The sequence below is a fragment of the Enhydra lutris genome, unplaced genomic scaffold, assembly GCF_002288905.1.
Source record: "Enhydra lutris kenyoni isolate GAN:26980312 unplaced genomic scaffold, ASM228890v2 scaffoldscaffold94, whole genome shotgun sequence".
Taxonomy (NCBI): Eukaryota; Metazoa; Chordata; class Mammalia; order Carnivora; family Mustelidae; genus Enhydra; species Enhydra lutris.
The window spans coordinates 2,431,021-2,445,383 of NW_019154178.1; the positions used below are offsets into that span (position 1 = coordinate 2,431,021).

General features: G+C 63.0%; 1 protein-coding gene across 3 annotated transcripts; it reads right to left on the reverse strand.

Annotated features, from left to right (window-relative positions):
* Positions 1-4,269: 4,269 nt before the first annotated feature.
* Positions 4,270-11,876, reverse strand: LOC111138963 (SH2 domain containing 2A). Of its 3 annotated transcripts, XM_022491003.1 has the most exons (9): positions 11,843-11,876; positions 11,199-11,287; positions 10,237-10,421; positions 10,064-10,077; positions 9,591-9,696; positions 9,304-9,472; positions 7,094-7,237; positions 6,584-6,880; positions 4,270-5,253 (listed from the first exon to the last, which is right to left on the reverse strand). In XM_022491003.1, the coding sequence occupies exons 1-9, from the start codon at positions 11,874-11,876 to the stop codon at positions 5,086-5,088; spliced, it is 1,206 nt and encodes a 401-aa protein (XP_022346711.1). In that variant the 3' UTR covers positions 4,270-5,085. The 3 variants fall into 3 exon arrangements, with proteins under 3 accessions (XP_022346711.1, XP_022346710.1, XP_022346709.1); XM_022491002.1 differs by lacking the exon at positions 10,064-10,077 and having other exon boundaries at positions 9,591-9,680; XM_022491001.1 differs by lacking the exon at positions 10,064-10,077 and having other exon boundaries at positions 9,591-9,680; positions 11,088-11,287.
* Positions 11,877-14,363: the final 2,487 nt, after the last annotated feature.

A 14,363-nucleotide genomic window follows, 5' to 3' on the forward strand; every position in this document is an offset into this window, starting at 1 on the left:
CTTCCTGAGACACGAGAGTTGTTAGCAAATTCAGTGCAGCAGCAGAAGCGGTCAGTGTCTGTCCCTGAAGAGGATGTCCATTCACACTGGCTGCCCTTGGCCTTGACCGGTTTGGAAGCCTTGCAGAGGGCCTCGGGGCCAGACAGATCTCCTTGGAGACTTCTGCATCCCGAACGTTGTGCTAGAGAGGGAGGGGGCAGCAGGGTCACGGCCTCAGTTCGTGCTTCTGCACCGGGGTGCCCGCCAGCAGCACGCGGTCCCAGCGCGGGGGAGTGGTGCAGGACATGCAGGCCCCCGCCAGGAACCGCGCCGGTCCTCGTACACACCACCGTGGAGCGTGTTGTCGAGGCACCGGGGCTCCGGCAGGGCTGTGCCCCGGCGACTTCCTGTTCCCTGCACGAGGGCGTTGGCGGAGGCCTGCTAAGGGCCTGGTACCCGGCCCGGGACTCGCGTCTAGCTGCTGCCCGCTTCTCCACGGGGAAGCGCCAGGAGGAAGGCCTGGCAGCCCTGGTGACAGACGGAAGGTTCCAGCCACGGGGGCAGCTGGAAGCCAGTGGTGCCAGGACCTGGGCTGGGAGGGCGGTTGCAGGAGGGAGGTTCTTGCCGGCCGGTTGTGCGGGCCGGGTAAGTCTTGGAGTCTGTTTCTCATTAAGTACACGGGAGGCCATCGTCACTTACAGGAAAACCACCCACTTATCTGAAATCTGACCCACTTCGGGTTGGAGCCAGACAGGGCTCCTGCATCCCGCAGGGACACTGGGGCTGTAGTGGTCCAAATCCGTGCATCCAGCCCGTCTTCAGGAAGGAGCAGCCACCCACCAGCGCTTCTACGGCGGGCGCACGGAGGCACGGGGGCGGGGGGCGGGGGGCGGTGGCCGGGGTCACCTCCTGGGCTGTCGTAGGTGGTGGGGTAGGCTCCACCGCCCCAGGTGTGAGATCCCGAGGAGCCAAAGGCTTTGTCGGCTGCCCTGGACGCTGCTGATGTAGCCCCGCCCCCTGGCTCGCCACGCCCCTGGGCCTCGAGGCCCAGCGTGATGGAGCTGCAGGGGCTCTGGGCACCGAGGGTCCCAGCGTCTTCTGGAAGTGTGTGGACTTAGGCCAGTTTCTGTAAGCCTCTGGTCTCTCACCTCTGTTCTACAGAAGCCTTACACCACTTTTTTTTTTTTACACCACTTTTTTTAAATTTTTTTAAAATTTTTTTTAAAGATTTTATTTATTTGTCAGAGCGAGAGAGGGAGAGAGAGTGAGCACAGGCAGACAGAATGGCAGGCAGAGGCAGAGGGAGAAGCAGGCTCCCTGCCGAGCAAGGAGCCCGATGCGGGACTCGATCCCAGGACGCTGGGATCATGAGCTGAGCCGAAGGCAGCTGCTTAACCAACTGAGCCACCCAGGCGTCCCTACACCACCTTTTTTAAAGCCACTTTTAGTCCTCCCAAATGTGACATTTTATTTGGCAGATGTAATTTCCTGGTCACCAAGAGAAATGCAGATTAGCAATGGACAGCCCTCATTTGGGAAGGTTTCTCAGAAGTAGCGTCCTCAAGTTCTGATAAACAGAGAAGACCCCAGGACGGCGGAGAGGAGGAGGAATGGAAATGATACGTGGCTAAAGCTGGTCCGGCAGTGCCAGCCTAGGAGGCAGAGGGAGGAATGGATCCAGGTCTCCCCAGGGGCCCCCAGGAAGGGCTGGCCTGTGTCCCGAGGGCACGGTGTGGCATTGACTAGGACAGCAGAGCCGGGAAGCTGAGGTCCCTAAAAGTCAGAAACTGCACAGAGATGGCAAGGCTGTCACGGGGTGCCTCCCTCAAGGCTCTGGACCCTGGAGAAGGGCCTGCTCAGGTCCTGCCCCTGGCTGGGTGCTGTGCCTGCTGTTGGAGAACCCTCAGTCCCTTGTGGGGACAGATGAAGTTCTGGGGAACCCGGGGAGGCCGTGAGGACGTGAGAGTGTGTGGTGCAGGCTGCCCGCAGCTGCGTTGGCCTCCGCTTCCCCCACCCAGCTTTGCTTCAGGTGGGGACAGACGTCCTAGGTCGCGGTAGTTGAGGGTGGGGTGCACCAGGACAGAAGGGTCATGGTGTTCACCCGCAGCCGGACTTCTAGGGCTCCTCCCTGAACGTGCGCTGCGGGAGCCGCGAGAGGTGCAGAGAAGCGGCGGGAGCACTCAGGATGAGGGGGACCACTCTGGAAAAGTGCAGACAGCTGTCAGGGTCAGCCTCGGTGCTGGAGGGAAGAGCCTTCCTCAGGCTCAGGCTGGACTGGGATGTCCTCTCCCAGCACTGAGTGCCCCAAGCCCAAGGAAGCCCTGTGTGGAGGGCAGGGAGGGGGGGCTGGAAGGACCGTGGAGGATGGAGCGCCGGCTGGTAAATGCCCTTCCCCGTGGCAGCAGGGTCCCCGGCTGGGGAGGACCCCCCCCCCCGCCACTAGCTACTTCTAGGAGTTCTTAGCTTCGTCCTGGGGCCGGCAGGACAGCACCCCGGATTGGCACCCCACCTCGGCTCGGGGAAGGGGCGGGGTGGTGAGCCGGGAGACGTCCCCCACTGGGGGTCTGGGGGTGCTGGGCCTGCAGCTGGAGCCCGTGCGAGGACTGGGGAGCCTTATCCTTTGATATGGGAGGGACCCCTGGTGCACAGGATTGGGTTGGCCAGATGTGGGCCTGACTGCCCCCAGCTCCCTGTCCCCTCCCCTCTCTGGACCAGTTTCCTACTTGGGGGAACCAAAAAGAAAAGCAGTCACGAAGGGTCTGGTGTGCCCCGGAGCCCCAGCAGTCCCGCTTCCATGAGCCCCTCACGTGCACGGTCTCTGGCCTGGGCAGCAGCTTCCTGTGCCAGCGAGGAGGCGCTCCGCGGGGACAGTGGTGCCGAGGAAGGGTTGCCATGCCACCAGCTAGCACAGCGCCACAAGAGCACCCAGGCTTCTCGCCGATGCCACCGCCCGCTGCTCCCAGCGCCCCTTCTGCGAGCCCGTCCGGGCCGTGTGCAGCTGCCGGTGGGGGAGAGCTTTGCTGCCCACCACCCCCAGGCTTTGCTCCTTCAGGAGCACCAAGGGGGTCACTAGGCATTTCTGCCCCCTCCCTGCACCGGGCCGTCCCATTCTGCTCCTGGGTGTACGTAATGCCTTTTCAGACCCTGACTTGCAGCTCTCGCTGACAGTAAACCCTTACTTGTTCCGCCCCTCAGCCGCCCCAGCAATCAGCCAGGCTCTGGCAGAGCCATCTGCTCCCCTCCCCTCCCGTCCTGTCCGCCTCCCTCCCCATCTCTCTGGCTCGGGAGACCTGCAGACAGAAGGGAGTGGAACCCCGACTCTGTTGACTCAGCAGCCGAAGCTCTCCTTCAGCTCATGAGAGCTGGCTGGGAAGGCGGGGAGCGCACTAGTCATGGGGGCTGGTTCCAGTGCCGGGCTGGGGGTGCTAGGCTGGGGGTGGCCCTGGGAGCTCTGCCTCCGGGAAGGGTCTGCAGGATTTCTGTGCCTCAGTAGGTTCCAGGCCCCCTTGGCAGGAGCGGGGAACCCTAATGGGCACAGACTGGCTTAACTAAGCTTTCGTGAGAGAGTCTAAGGGCTGGCTGTGCTGATGGGACCATAGGAGCACCCAGAGCCTCCAGCGGCTTCTGGAAGGCAGGCGTGCCCGGCCCCCGAGAGCCCCCAGTCTGAGGGGAAAACAAGGCCCAAGGCAGAGTCCTCCAGGGGTGTTGCAGCCCAGGGCAGGGGGAATCTCCTGAAGTGGGTCTGGGTGGAGAGGGGAAGAAGCCTCACAAGAGGGACGGGGGAGGGTTGGGGTCCTGACGGGGGCAAGGCCACAGCCTGAGAGGCTGGGAAGACACAGACTCAGCCACCGCAGGGGCCTCCCAGTCCTGTGCTGGCATGAGGGGTGGGGGAAGGAGGTCCAGGGCTCACCCCTCAACCACCCTCTTCCCTGTCCCTCCTTTCCTGGCACAACCCCCTCCCCCGTGATGCAGCTGCCCCTCTCCCCTGGCTACCTGCCCAGCACAGCCTAGAAAGACTTTTCAGTTCCCTACCTTGCAGCCCCCCAGCCCCCAGATTCGTGACCCTTCCCAGGTATCTCAGAACCCCCAGACCCACTCCCCCCACTGCAGTGGTGGCTCAACCCCTTGCCTTCCACGATAGGAGAGAGAGAGGGAGACAGACAGAAGGAGGCTGGAGCACTTGGATCCCAGTGGGGAGAGGTGGCTGGCGATGATTTATTAGCCAGACAAGAATCAACAAACAAGGTCTAACATCTGTTCTCGCCAAACCATTCCTCAGAAAACAGCAGCATTGGACCAGGGCCCAGACCCAAAGGCTCAGAAGGCCAAGGAAATCAGACTCCAGGAGGAGAAGCTGGGCATTGGGAGGCAGCATGGCCATCCTGGCACACCTCCTCAGAGGCCCTCGGGTCACCGAGCCACCAACTTCTCGGGGACTCTCGGGATGGAGCCAGTGTGTGTGTCCCTAAAAGGGAGCCGAGTCCACCTCTGCTCCCCTGAACTCCAGACTTCTTTGGGTGGGGGGGCCCAGATCTGTCCGGGGAGCAGGGCTAAGCTGGGATCTGGAGGAGGGAACCGGCACCCAGGCCTCTGTGCAGTGGAACTCCGGAAAGTAGCCAGATTTCGTATTGGAGGAAATCTCTGACATTTCCCACAGAGAGGAGGGTGTGGGGTAAGAGATAGAGTGCTGGACAGGGCGACGAGGAAGCCTGGGCCCTAGTCCTTGGCTTTGGCCGAGTCACTGTCCCTCTCTGGCTTTGTCTCCTTATCTGTGGCACCAGGACTTGGCCTGGATCAGTAAGGGCATAAGGATACACTGCTCCTTCTGCCTCCCTGCCCGCAGCAGACATCACTAATCAATCACGATGCTCTTTTCTGCTGAGTATGGAGATGACCGGAACATCCTTCCCAGGGCAGTGCTCCAGGCAGCCATGACCAATGGATGGCAGTTGGCACGCAAGATGACACCTTTGTGCCATCCTCGCAACAGATGACGGCTGAGGTCCTTGCTAGCTCTGATCGCCTACAGTTTGTTCGGTGGCTGGTGTGCAAAGGTCTGTGGACCTGGCGTCCTGGCTTATCCTCCCCCAGCTCAGACTCACCGGGCTACTGAGGAGGCCCCAGGGGAAGCCACGCCTGTCCTCCGTCCTCTGCCCTCTGTCTAGAAAGCTTGTGGGGGAGGGTGTGCCCCCAGCTGGGCAGGGGCTGGTGGGGCACAGGAGGGCCTTGTCCGGGCACAGCATTCTCCAAGTACGGTGGCCGGCAGCCTAGGTTCTGCGGAGAGAAGGACGATCCGAGGTCATACCCTCTACCCTCAGCCTCTCAGGCCTAGGAGCAGCCTCGAGGCCGGCCTCTGGTCTTAACAATGTTGGCCTGCAGAGGTCTAAGCCGCTCTCATTCAGCCACCATTTCCGGAGCACCCGCTCCGTGCTGGGCACTGTGCTGGGTGCTCTGGAAACAGATGAGTAAGCCCCAGCCCCGCTCCCAGGCGGCTTGCACTTTGCTGGGGGAGAGTGGAGACAGGCGTCCCGCGTCACGGGAGGCACAGCCGCTGCGGCCCTGTCTGGGAAGCCTGCCGGGAGGAGAAGGGCTAGCTGGTCCTGAAGGACAGCCAGAAGGTCACCGGGCAGTGGGAGGGTGTGCTCAGAGAGATGTGAACTGCTCTGGGAGGAAGGCGCCACGGAAGAGGGGGGTCCCCTGCCTCCCCCAGTGTGGATGGCCGCGTGGGCCAGGGAGCAGTTTTAGAAAGACCCTTCTGGCTTCCCTGGGGCAGGGTGGAGCAGAAGTGGCGACAGTGGTGGTCAGACCGGTTAGGAAGCTCTTGGGAAATCCTGAGGAGGGATGATGAGGCTGAGGCTGGGAAAGGGACCCAGCAGGAACTGGGGCCTATGAGTTGTCAGGGCGGGGCGGGGATGTCACGGGAGCCCTGGGTGTTCTGGCTTGGAGAGTCAGGTGACTGCAGGGTCTTCAGTCCGGCTGGGAGGTAGAGGTGGGGCAGTCTGGGGAGAAGGGTGAGAGCTGGTTGCTGTGTTGAGTTCAGGAGGCTGTGGGGCACTGGCGGCTGAGCAGGAGCCTGGAGAGCAGTGGGCAGGGACCTGGCTGGGCTGCGGGCTCTGATCGCTAGCACCGCAGCAGGGGCGGGAGTGGGGGAACAGGCTCCGAGGCTGAGGCAGGCCTGGGGCATTCCAGGGAGGGTGAGGAAGGGCCTGCGGAGGGGGCAGAGGCGGGAAGAGGGTGGGAGTGGCCCGGAGGTCTAACGTAGCCCTGGACAGGACACGGACTAGCACTGTTCAGAGGGAAGACGGAGGGGATGGTGCGGAGTGGAAGTGGGAGCGGGGAGCGTGGGCCAGTGCCCCTCCCTGAGCTCCTCTGAGATGACAAGAGGGACTCCAAGTTCTCCTGTTCTTCAGGATGGTGGGGCTGTGAAGGTGGAGGGGAGGGAGCCTGCCCGGGGGAGGCCCCAAGTTCCAACCAAGGGTGACGGTTGGACCCAAGATTCGCGGCACAGAGTGGGGTACGGGTGGCTGGGACAAGGTGAGGGACAGGGACCAAAATGCAGGCTGCCCTGGAGGCGGCGGTTCGCCTCCTCCCTGCACCCGGTTACCTGGCCTCCGGGGACGGGCCTGGACCTGCACTTGCGCAGGGCCAGGTGCCCGAGGACGCAGGGCGGGCCCCCAGCGCCCGGCGGCGCCTCCGCCTCCACCTCCGCGTAGACGTTGCCGGGGGCTTCGCCGGGGCTGCCGCGCCCCATGGCGTAGAAGGCGATGGCTTCGTCGGGCTCCTGGTAGATGGGGTTGGAGGGCTTGGGGGGCGGGGCCGGGCGTGGCCTCGGGGCCGGGGTCGTGTAGACTTCGGGGGGCAGCTGAGGCTTGGCGGGCACGGGAGGCTTGGGCCTTGGCGGCTGCGCAGACGCGGAGAGAAGGCCAGGCAGGGGGCGGGGTGGGGAGGGGGCGTCAGAGCCACCCAGGCGCGGCGGAGGCTGCGGCTGCGGCTGAGGCGCCCGGGCCCCGCCCACATCCCCGGGCCCCTCCCCTCCCGCAGGCCCCGCCCCTGCGCGGGACCCTTCCTTTGCCGCGCACCCCCTGCCCCTCCCTCAGCCCCTCCCGCCCAGTACCTCCTTCTGCTCCCCGGTCCCCTCTTTCTGCGTGGGGGTCACGTTCTGCAACTTCTTGACGATCGGGCTGTACTGAGGGGGTGGGTCCTTGCTTCCAGGGTCTGACCCTTCCGTGCTCAGGGAAAGTCCTGCTGGCTCAGGCGTCTGATGGCAAAGAACGAGGCCTCAGGGACTTGGTGCAGGAGGGGTGGGGGGGAGGCGGCTGGGGGATCCAGGAGGACAGAGCAAGCTGGTGCTGGTGGAGGATGTGCTGGGGAGAGGCACGGAAATGTGGACTGGTGGGGCTCCTGGGTGAGGAACAGGGGATGGAGAGGAGAACAAGGGGACCAAGGTGGGTGGGGTAGGGCGGTTCAAGTAGCTCTGCTCACAGGCTGTGTCTAGCATTGACCTTAAATTGCACCAGGAACACAGGCCAGGCCAGTCTCCATTTGTGCCTGTGGTTGTAAAAATGCAACAAGGCTTGACAAGCCTTTAGCCAAACTATGTTCCGCATGGGGACAGATGTCCCGACTGCCATGCCTGTGTTTCGTTCTGCAGGAGCCAGAGGAGTACTTTGTGGGGGCTTAAGCTATATATTTTCGGGGCTGAGAGACTGCCTCCAGGAAGATGAACCTTACAGTGGGAGGGTCCCTTCCCACGGGAGCTGGACTGGAGCCGAGGGTTTGGCTGTCCACAGGCCCCGGCATCCGGTCTGCTTATGCCACGGGGCTTTCCTCGTGCTTCAGCGACCCACCTGGTGCACGTCCACACCTTGAGGTGTGTGAGCACTGCAGGCTTCACAGAACCACGTCAGAATTCTCCTTCCCTGCGCCTCCCCCTCCTGTCACCGCAGTCCCTTAATGACTAAAAAGCGGCACCCCCACCCTGCTGCAGAGGCAGCCCCTTAGGAACCCTCCGGTCCCCCGCCCCCCGGTGAGGTCTCATGGCCCGCAGGCCCTGCTCCTTCCGCTGCCTCAGCAACCTGACATCCGCACGCTTCTCTGGGGGTCACTGCCGCCACTCCAGCCCAGGGCTCCCAAGTCCTCCCCTGCCGCATCTTGCCCTGCAACCCAGCCTTCACTCTGCGCCCAGAGTGCGCTAAAGAAATGCCCCCGGTGGCCCTTTGGTGGCTGCCTGTCCTCCAGGGGGATGTCCGAACTCCAGAGGAGTGTCGTGACAAGACCCCTCAGCACCTGATCCGACAGCTGGCACCTGACTGCTCTGCCTCCAGACGTCCCTGCCCCCTGTTCCCACCGCTGGGGATCTCCGTGTCCACAGTTCCTCGTGAAGGTCCATGCGAGACTTGTCCACAGGCACAGTCCCCCCACAGGCACACTTCCTTGAACTGAGGCAGGATCCCCTCCCCCACCGCGGAGGTCAGCCATCAGTGCAGGAAACCCCCCACCCACCCCCGCACTGTCTTTGCTGGGCTTCCAGAAAGAACACCACATACTCCTGGTTTTTCTTCTTTCCCTCTGGCTGATCCTTCTCAATTTTCTTTGTAGGTTTGCCCTCGTTTCTGGACACTCTAAGTGCTGGAGACTTGGTATTCCTTTCTTTTCCATCGACGCTCCCTCCCAGCCCTCCTGAAGGCTTTATAGTCAGTCCTTCTATATGCAGATGATCTCTGGCCCAGACCTCTGTCCCAGACTCCAGACCCACGTGTTTCAACCTGGTCACTCCCTGTCTTCTTAGCACTGGACATATTATGGATAATCTGTTTCTCTGTCTTATCGCGGTCTCCGCACTAGAATGTAAGCTCCAGAAGGCAAGGCTGTTCTGGTCAGCTGTTTCTGCGTCCCTGTGCCCAGACCACCGGCTCATGCATGGTCTTGGCACTGCCTGACCAGCCTCAGGGAGGCACGCCCTGACACGGTCCCTGGCCCGCGGGCCCAGTGGCACTCACTCTGCGTTTCCTCTCTCATGCCCCTTGATTGCTCTTATCTGCCTTTGCTGCTGGTAAGCGAGCTATGTGTGTTTGCGGCCCCGCGGTCTTGTCCACGGTCTAGTTCCAGAGCCTGCGGGGTGCTCAGTAGATAGCCCTCACTTGAAAACACAAATGACCACATGTGCCTGCCCTGGTCCCTGGAGGACCCCTCCCCCAGCACGTATCCCTGTCGAAGGGATTCCTGAGGGCACAGGGTGGACAAGGGGCCTATGGCTGGGTCGCAGGCCAGGATGAGAAGGCCGCTGTTGCAGCCGGGCTCCCTGGGGCCGGGGGCCGGGCGTACCTGTCGGATGAGGGGCTCGGTGAGCGTCTCCCCGTAGGGGCTGAGCGGGCATGCCGTGTAGTGTCGCAGCAGGTCCTGGAGCCGCGCGTGGGCGCTGTCCTCGCCCAGCACCACGTGGCGCCCGTCCTGGAGCTGGGCCAGCAGGAAGTGGCGGCAGCAAGTCCGGCTCCTGGAGGGCGCCCGTGGGATCAGAGACCCTGGAGTGGAGCCAGGCCCTCCCTCCAAGCCGAAGCTCTGACCCCGGGCCCTCCACAGGGAGGGGCACGGCCCTTGCTCCCGCCCCTCACCTGTAGGTCAGCACGAAGGTCACAGCGCTCTCACTGAACCGCACCAAGTAGCATCCCTCAGGCTTGGGCTCCAGCAGCCTCTCTGCCTCCCTGTGGGTGAGGAAGACTTCCAGCCTTGGGTCTGTCTGCGGCTCTGAGGAGGACCCCAAGCCCCAGCCAAGAGAGGACCGGGTCTGCTGTCCGGGGCGGGGACTGGAGAGCGCGGTGGGGGGCGGGGGGCAGGGGTCCCACCCAGGAGCGCTCCCAGCCTGCAGCCCCATCCTGGAGGGCAGCCTGGTGGAGGTGCCCTGGGGTGGTGATAGACTTGTAGGTTTCTGAAGTCACAGGCTGAGCTGGGCTGAGAAATACAGGAGGGACAGCCTGCCAGGGAGACGAGGAAGAGCAGAGGCCGGAGAGGGAGGGAGGCTGGGAGGCCTGGGAAGCCATTAGGACCGGAGGCCAAGAGACAGGAACGGAAGCAGAAGCCCCAGAGCGAGCGGGCCGCAGCCTCCGCAGGGACCTCCCCCAGGACAGATGGCTCCAAGACTGGCCTGGGAGCCTCCAGGATTCAGGGCTGGACTTGCAGCCTCCATGCCCTGTTGCTGGGCCCGGGGACCCAGGGCTGGCCCTGCCCCTCTCTGGGCCCCTTTCCGCTGCTGTGACTCACCTCCGGGTGATGAAGCCGTGGAACCAGGCAGGGGCTGCCCCGTGCTGCAGAAGCCAGTGGGCCTGGGTCTTCTGGAACCACACCCGGGTCTCGGCCTGCAGGGACTGGCCTCCTTCCTCCGGCCCCTCCTCGGCCTTCCCAGCATCCTCTGGGCTGGAGGCAGCCCCCGGGGGTTGAGGAGGTGCCTGGAACGGGAAAATAGCCATGATTCGGGGGCTTCCTCCTGATGCCAGCCAGCTGCCGCCTCCTCAGCCTTACCCCTGCTCCCCATCCCAGTTGCCCATTTTAGGCTATAACTGCCCAGAAAGTGCTTCTCAGGGTCCAGCTTAAAACCCCTTCTTCAGCTCCAACTGCTTTGGTTTCCAGAGAATTTCTGTCCACTTCCTTCTGGGCCTGAGGGCCTGTAACCCAGTAGCTGTGAGCTCTTAGCCTGAGCCTTCCAGAAGGACAGGAACTCATTCCTGGCCTTCAGGATGAGAGACGTGATGCTCCCTGTCACCCCAGAGGACAGAGCGAGGGAGGACTCACCCTCCCATAGGAGGGGCTGGGCTGGATCCGAGGGAGGACTTCCTAGTGGCCGGCTGGGTGACAGGGACTGAGGCCCAGATGCACTGGGCAGGGAAGGCCACGGACAGAGGTGCAGACACCTGCTTCTGGGACCCGCTACCCTGTACCTAGTCGCCTGCGGACTCAGCCCCAGTGCTGCAGGGACAGTGAGGGGACATGATGGCGAGGGAAGGAGATGCTCCCCACATCCTCTCCCTCTCTCCCTCCTTGCCCCAGCCCTGTGGGCAGCCCCAGCTCATCTCTGGTTTCTCCCTGTTGGCCTTGGTCCATTTGCCGATCCTCACCGGTGGGGGGATGGGAGCCGAGGAGGATGCTGTGCCGGCTAGGATCTCGCTCACCGCAGTGTGGACAGCCGTGACCCTGGGGTTGGGCTGGTCCTCCTCAGCCTTTGGGGCCTGGAGCAAGGCCACTTCCCGGCAACCCCTGCGGGGCAATTCCATGGGCTGGAAGGTGCTGAAGGTTGGGGGAGGGGCTCTGCTGGTCCCTGTTAGGGCAAAGAGGACAGCTGGAGTCTCTCGGGGAGGGACTGCCTCTCCCCCAGGCTCCCGGGCCCCCCCGCCCCCCGCAGGCCTCTGACCAGGGATCTGGAGGACAGGGACAGTCAGGAGAGGAGAAAGGCAGGGGGGAGCCCAGGGGGTCTCTCAAGGGGGAGGAGTAAGGAGCCAGGGAGGCCCTGGGTGGCCAGGGAGACAGGTGTGGGGGAGCAGAGAGTCCCACCGTGCAGGGTCCCTGCTGCAGGGGTGGGGGAGGGTGGCATGACCTCTCTTTATGGTCAAGATCCTCTGCCTCCCGGGCCTCGCTCTCCTGTTTCCTCCTCTCAGGAAGCACTCAGCAGACCCAGCCACCTATGTCCCCAGGGCTGAGCAGCCTGTGCCCCAGAGAAGGAGACGGAGCTGCGGGCACCCTGCCAGTCAGCCAGGCCAGCTCTGGCTGGGATGGGGCCCTTCCCACCCACGAAGTGGGAGCTCAGGCCTGGAGCCAGCAGGGGTGATGGGGGTCTGGACGTCCCGCCACCCACAGTCTCCAACCTCACACTTACCTTGGGGGCATAGCTGGGCCAGGGGGAACTCCATGGGGCCGGGCTGAAAACAGAGCCCCTGGGGCTGAGCGCGCGTTTGCTTGTGTGTGTGTGCCCGCGTGCGCGCGCACGCGCGCGCACGCAATGTGCACACTCAGCAACTCCTCTCTCTCACCCCGGCCCCCAAGGGCAGGAAATGTCACCTTACCCACAGCCCCAGCCCTGGCAGAGGACCCACGTCATGGAAAGCCGTAAGACACTTGTCCCTCCCCCGGAAGCCAGACAGCTGAAGGTGGTGGTGGTGGGGTGGTGGGTATTTGTGTCTGTCTGTCTTTGGGTTTTGGGAAGTCCGGACTGCCATCTGACCTCGATCCGTGCTGTTTCTCCCTCTGCTCCCTCGCTCTGGACCGGGACTCCCTTTTCTCTCTCTGCCTCCCTCCCTGTCTCTCCTTTAGCTTCTGCTCTAAGCAGGGGCCATAGGGGGATGTCAGCCTCAAAAGGATTAAGCCCCAACAAGGTGCCTGGGTTTGGGGATCCTGGGAGATTCCAACACAGAATTATGCTCTTAGGACACAGGAGGAGTGAAGGGGGCAGGGCTGCAGCAGGGAGGGTGTGGGGCAGACTCTGGAAGGACTTTCTGAGGTCATATGAAATCTGTGAGATAAGGGGGTGGCTTCACCTTCAGCAGATAATGAAGCTGGGTTAGGGCAAAACCCAGCAATCCTGGGGGAAGGAGGGACAGTCCTGGGGGAAGCAGGTCGTGATCAGAAGCGACATTATTAGCAGTTACTGTAACATCGATGCTGACTTCTTTAAAGATTTTTTTATTCATTTGACAGACAGAGATCACAAGCAGGCAGAGAGGCAGGCAGAGAGAGAGGGGGAAGCAGGCTCCCCGCCTAGCAGGGAGCCGGTTGGGTTGCGGGGCTCGATCCCAGGACCCTGAGATCGTGACCTGAGTCGAAGGCAGAGGCTTTAACCCACTGAGCTGCCCGGGCGCCCCCAGCAGATCCTTCTTGTGAGGGCGCAGTGGGCAGCGAGGCGGGGCGGTGGGGGGCTGGTGCCGTGGGGCTGGGCTGGCGGGTCGCGCCTGCATGCGGGGAGCACTGGGCCCCCAGAGGAGGCAGTTGAGTGGAGTCAGGGAGGGCGAGCAGGGTGGAAGGAGGTGGGCAAAGGAGGTTCTAGAAGAGGCACCAGCGTTGCAAACGTGTGTAAGAAGGAATGGGCGTGGCGTGTGGGCACCGGCAGGGGAATGCTGGCTGGGGCCGGGCTGGCTTGGGGGCTGCAGTGAAAGTCCCCGAACCTGGGCTATCAGCTGCCCTGCACCCCGGAGGGAGGCGGACACCGGGCTTGCAGCCCGAAGAGCTCGGGGCAGGGGAGCACTTCGCCCAGGGTCACGGCCGGCCACCCCGTCCACACCCCAAGACCTTACCTCCCCAGCTGCCTGCTCCCTCTTCCTGAAACACTGTCGCCTTCCCCTGGTCCCAGCCCCCAGGGGTTGGCCATGAGATGAAGAGGTGCCCTCCATGCCCTCCCCAAGCCCCTCACTGTATGTTCTGGAAACCACTCCCCCACCTCCCGCCACATTGATGCACGTCACAATGATTGCAACGGATGCATTTCTCGCCTTTCACATGGACTCACTCCCACGGCTCTTTGTCGGGAGGCCTGGGCCCAGGCCCGCAGCCCGGCGCGTGGAGGGAACTCGGAGACCAGGCACAGCTCGCCCTCGCACCACAGCTCTGTGCAGATTAAGACAGGCCTCTCGTCCGATGGAGGTCGCTGGGACAGGCTTAGTCTCTCTGAGGCCGCAACTGTTCCTTTACCTGTGTCTTCGTCCCCCTCTACCCTCCTGCCGGGGCCAGCCTGGGCAATCGCTCCATCCCTCCAAGCTTCTGGTGCCCCATCTGGAAAATGGGGCGAGAACAGTCCTCCAGAAGGGTGGCTGTGGGGGTTCCACCAGGAAGTGGGCGCCAAGCAGCCGAAGGTCGGTCTGACCGGAGGAGTGGGTCGGCGTGGATCCCTTCTTACCTGCCAGCTCCCGGCACCGTGAGGGGCACTGGTGACCTCTGTCTCCTCATGGCTGCGGTGAAGTCCGGACCACACGTCTCCCCCTGGCTGGGCTTGTGGAGGCCGGGGTCTGGGAGCCCCTCAGCCCTACACACGGCTGGGCAGGGACCAGGAAGGGCTCGAGAACACGCGTGCTATGGCACCTGGGGGGCTTAGTTGTTAAGCGTCTGCTTTCGGCTCAGGTCATGATCTCAGGCTCCTGGGATCGAGCCCCACATCGGGCTCTCTGCTCAGGAGGGAGCCTGCTTCTCCCTCTCCCTCTGCCTGCTTCTCCCCCTGCTTGTGATCTCTGTCTGTCAAATAAATAAACAAAATCTTTAAAAAAAAAAAAAAAAAGAGCATGTGTGTTAGACCACCTGTGCACTGTCCCCTACCCCGGCCCCGAGATGCTTTCCTTGAGGCCCCACACGTATTAGTGTGAACGGCCGTAATGAAACACCGCAGACTGGGTGGGGGCGGGGTGGATACCCAC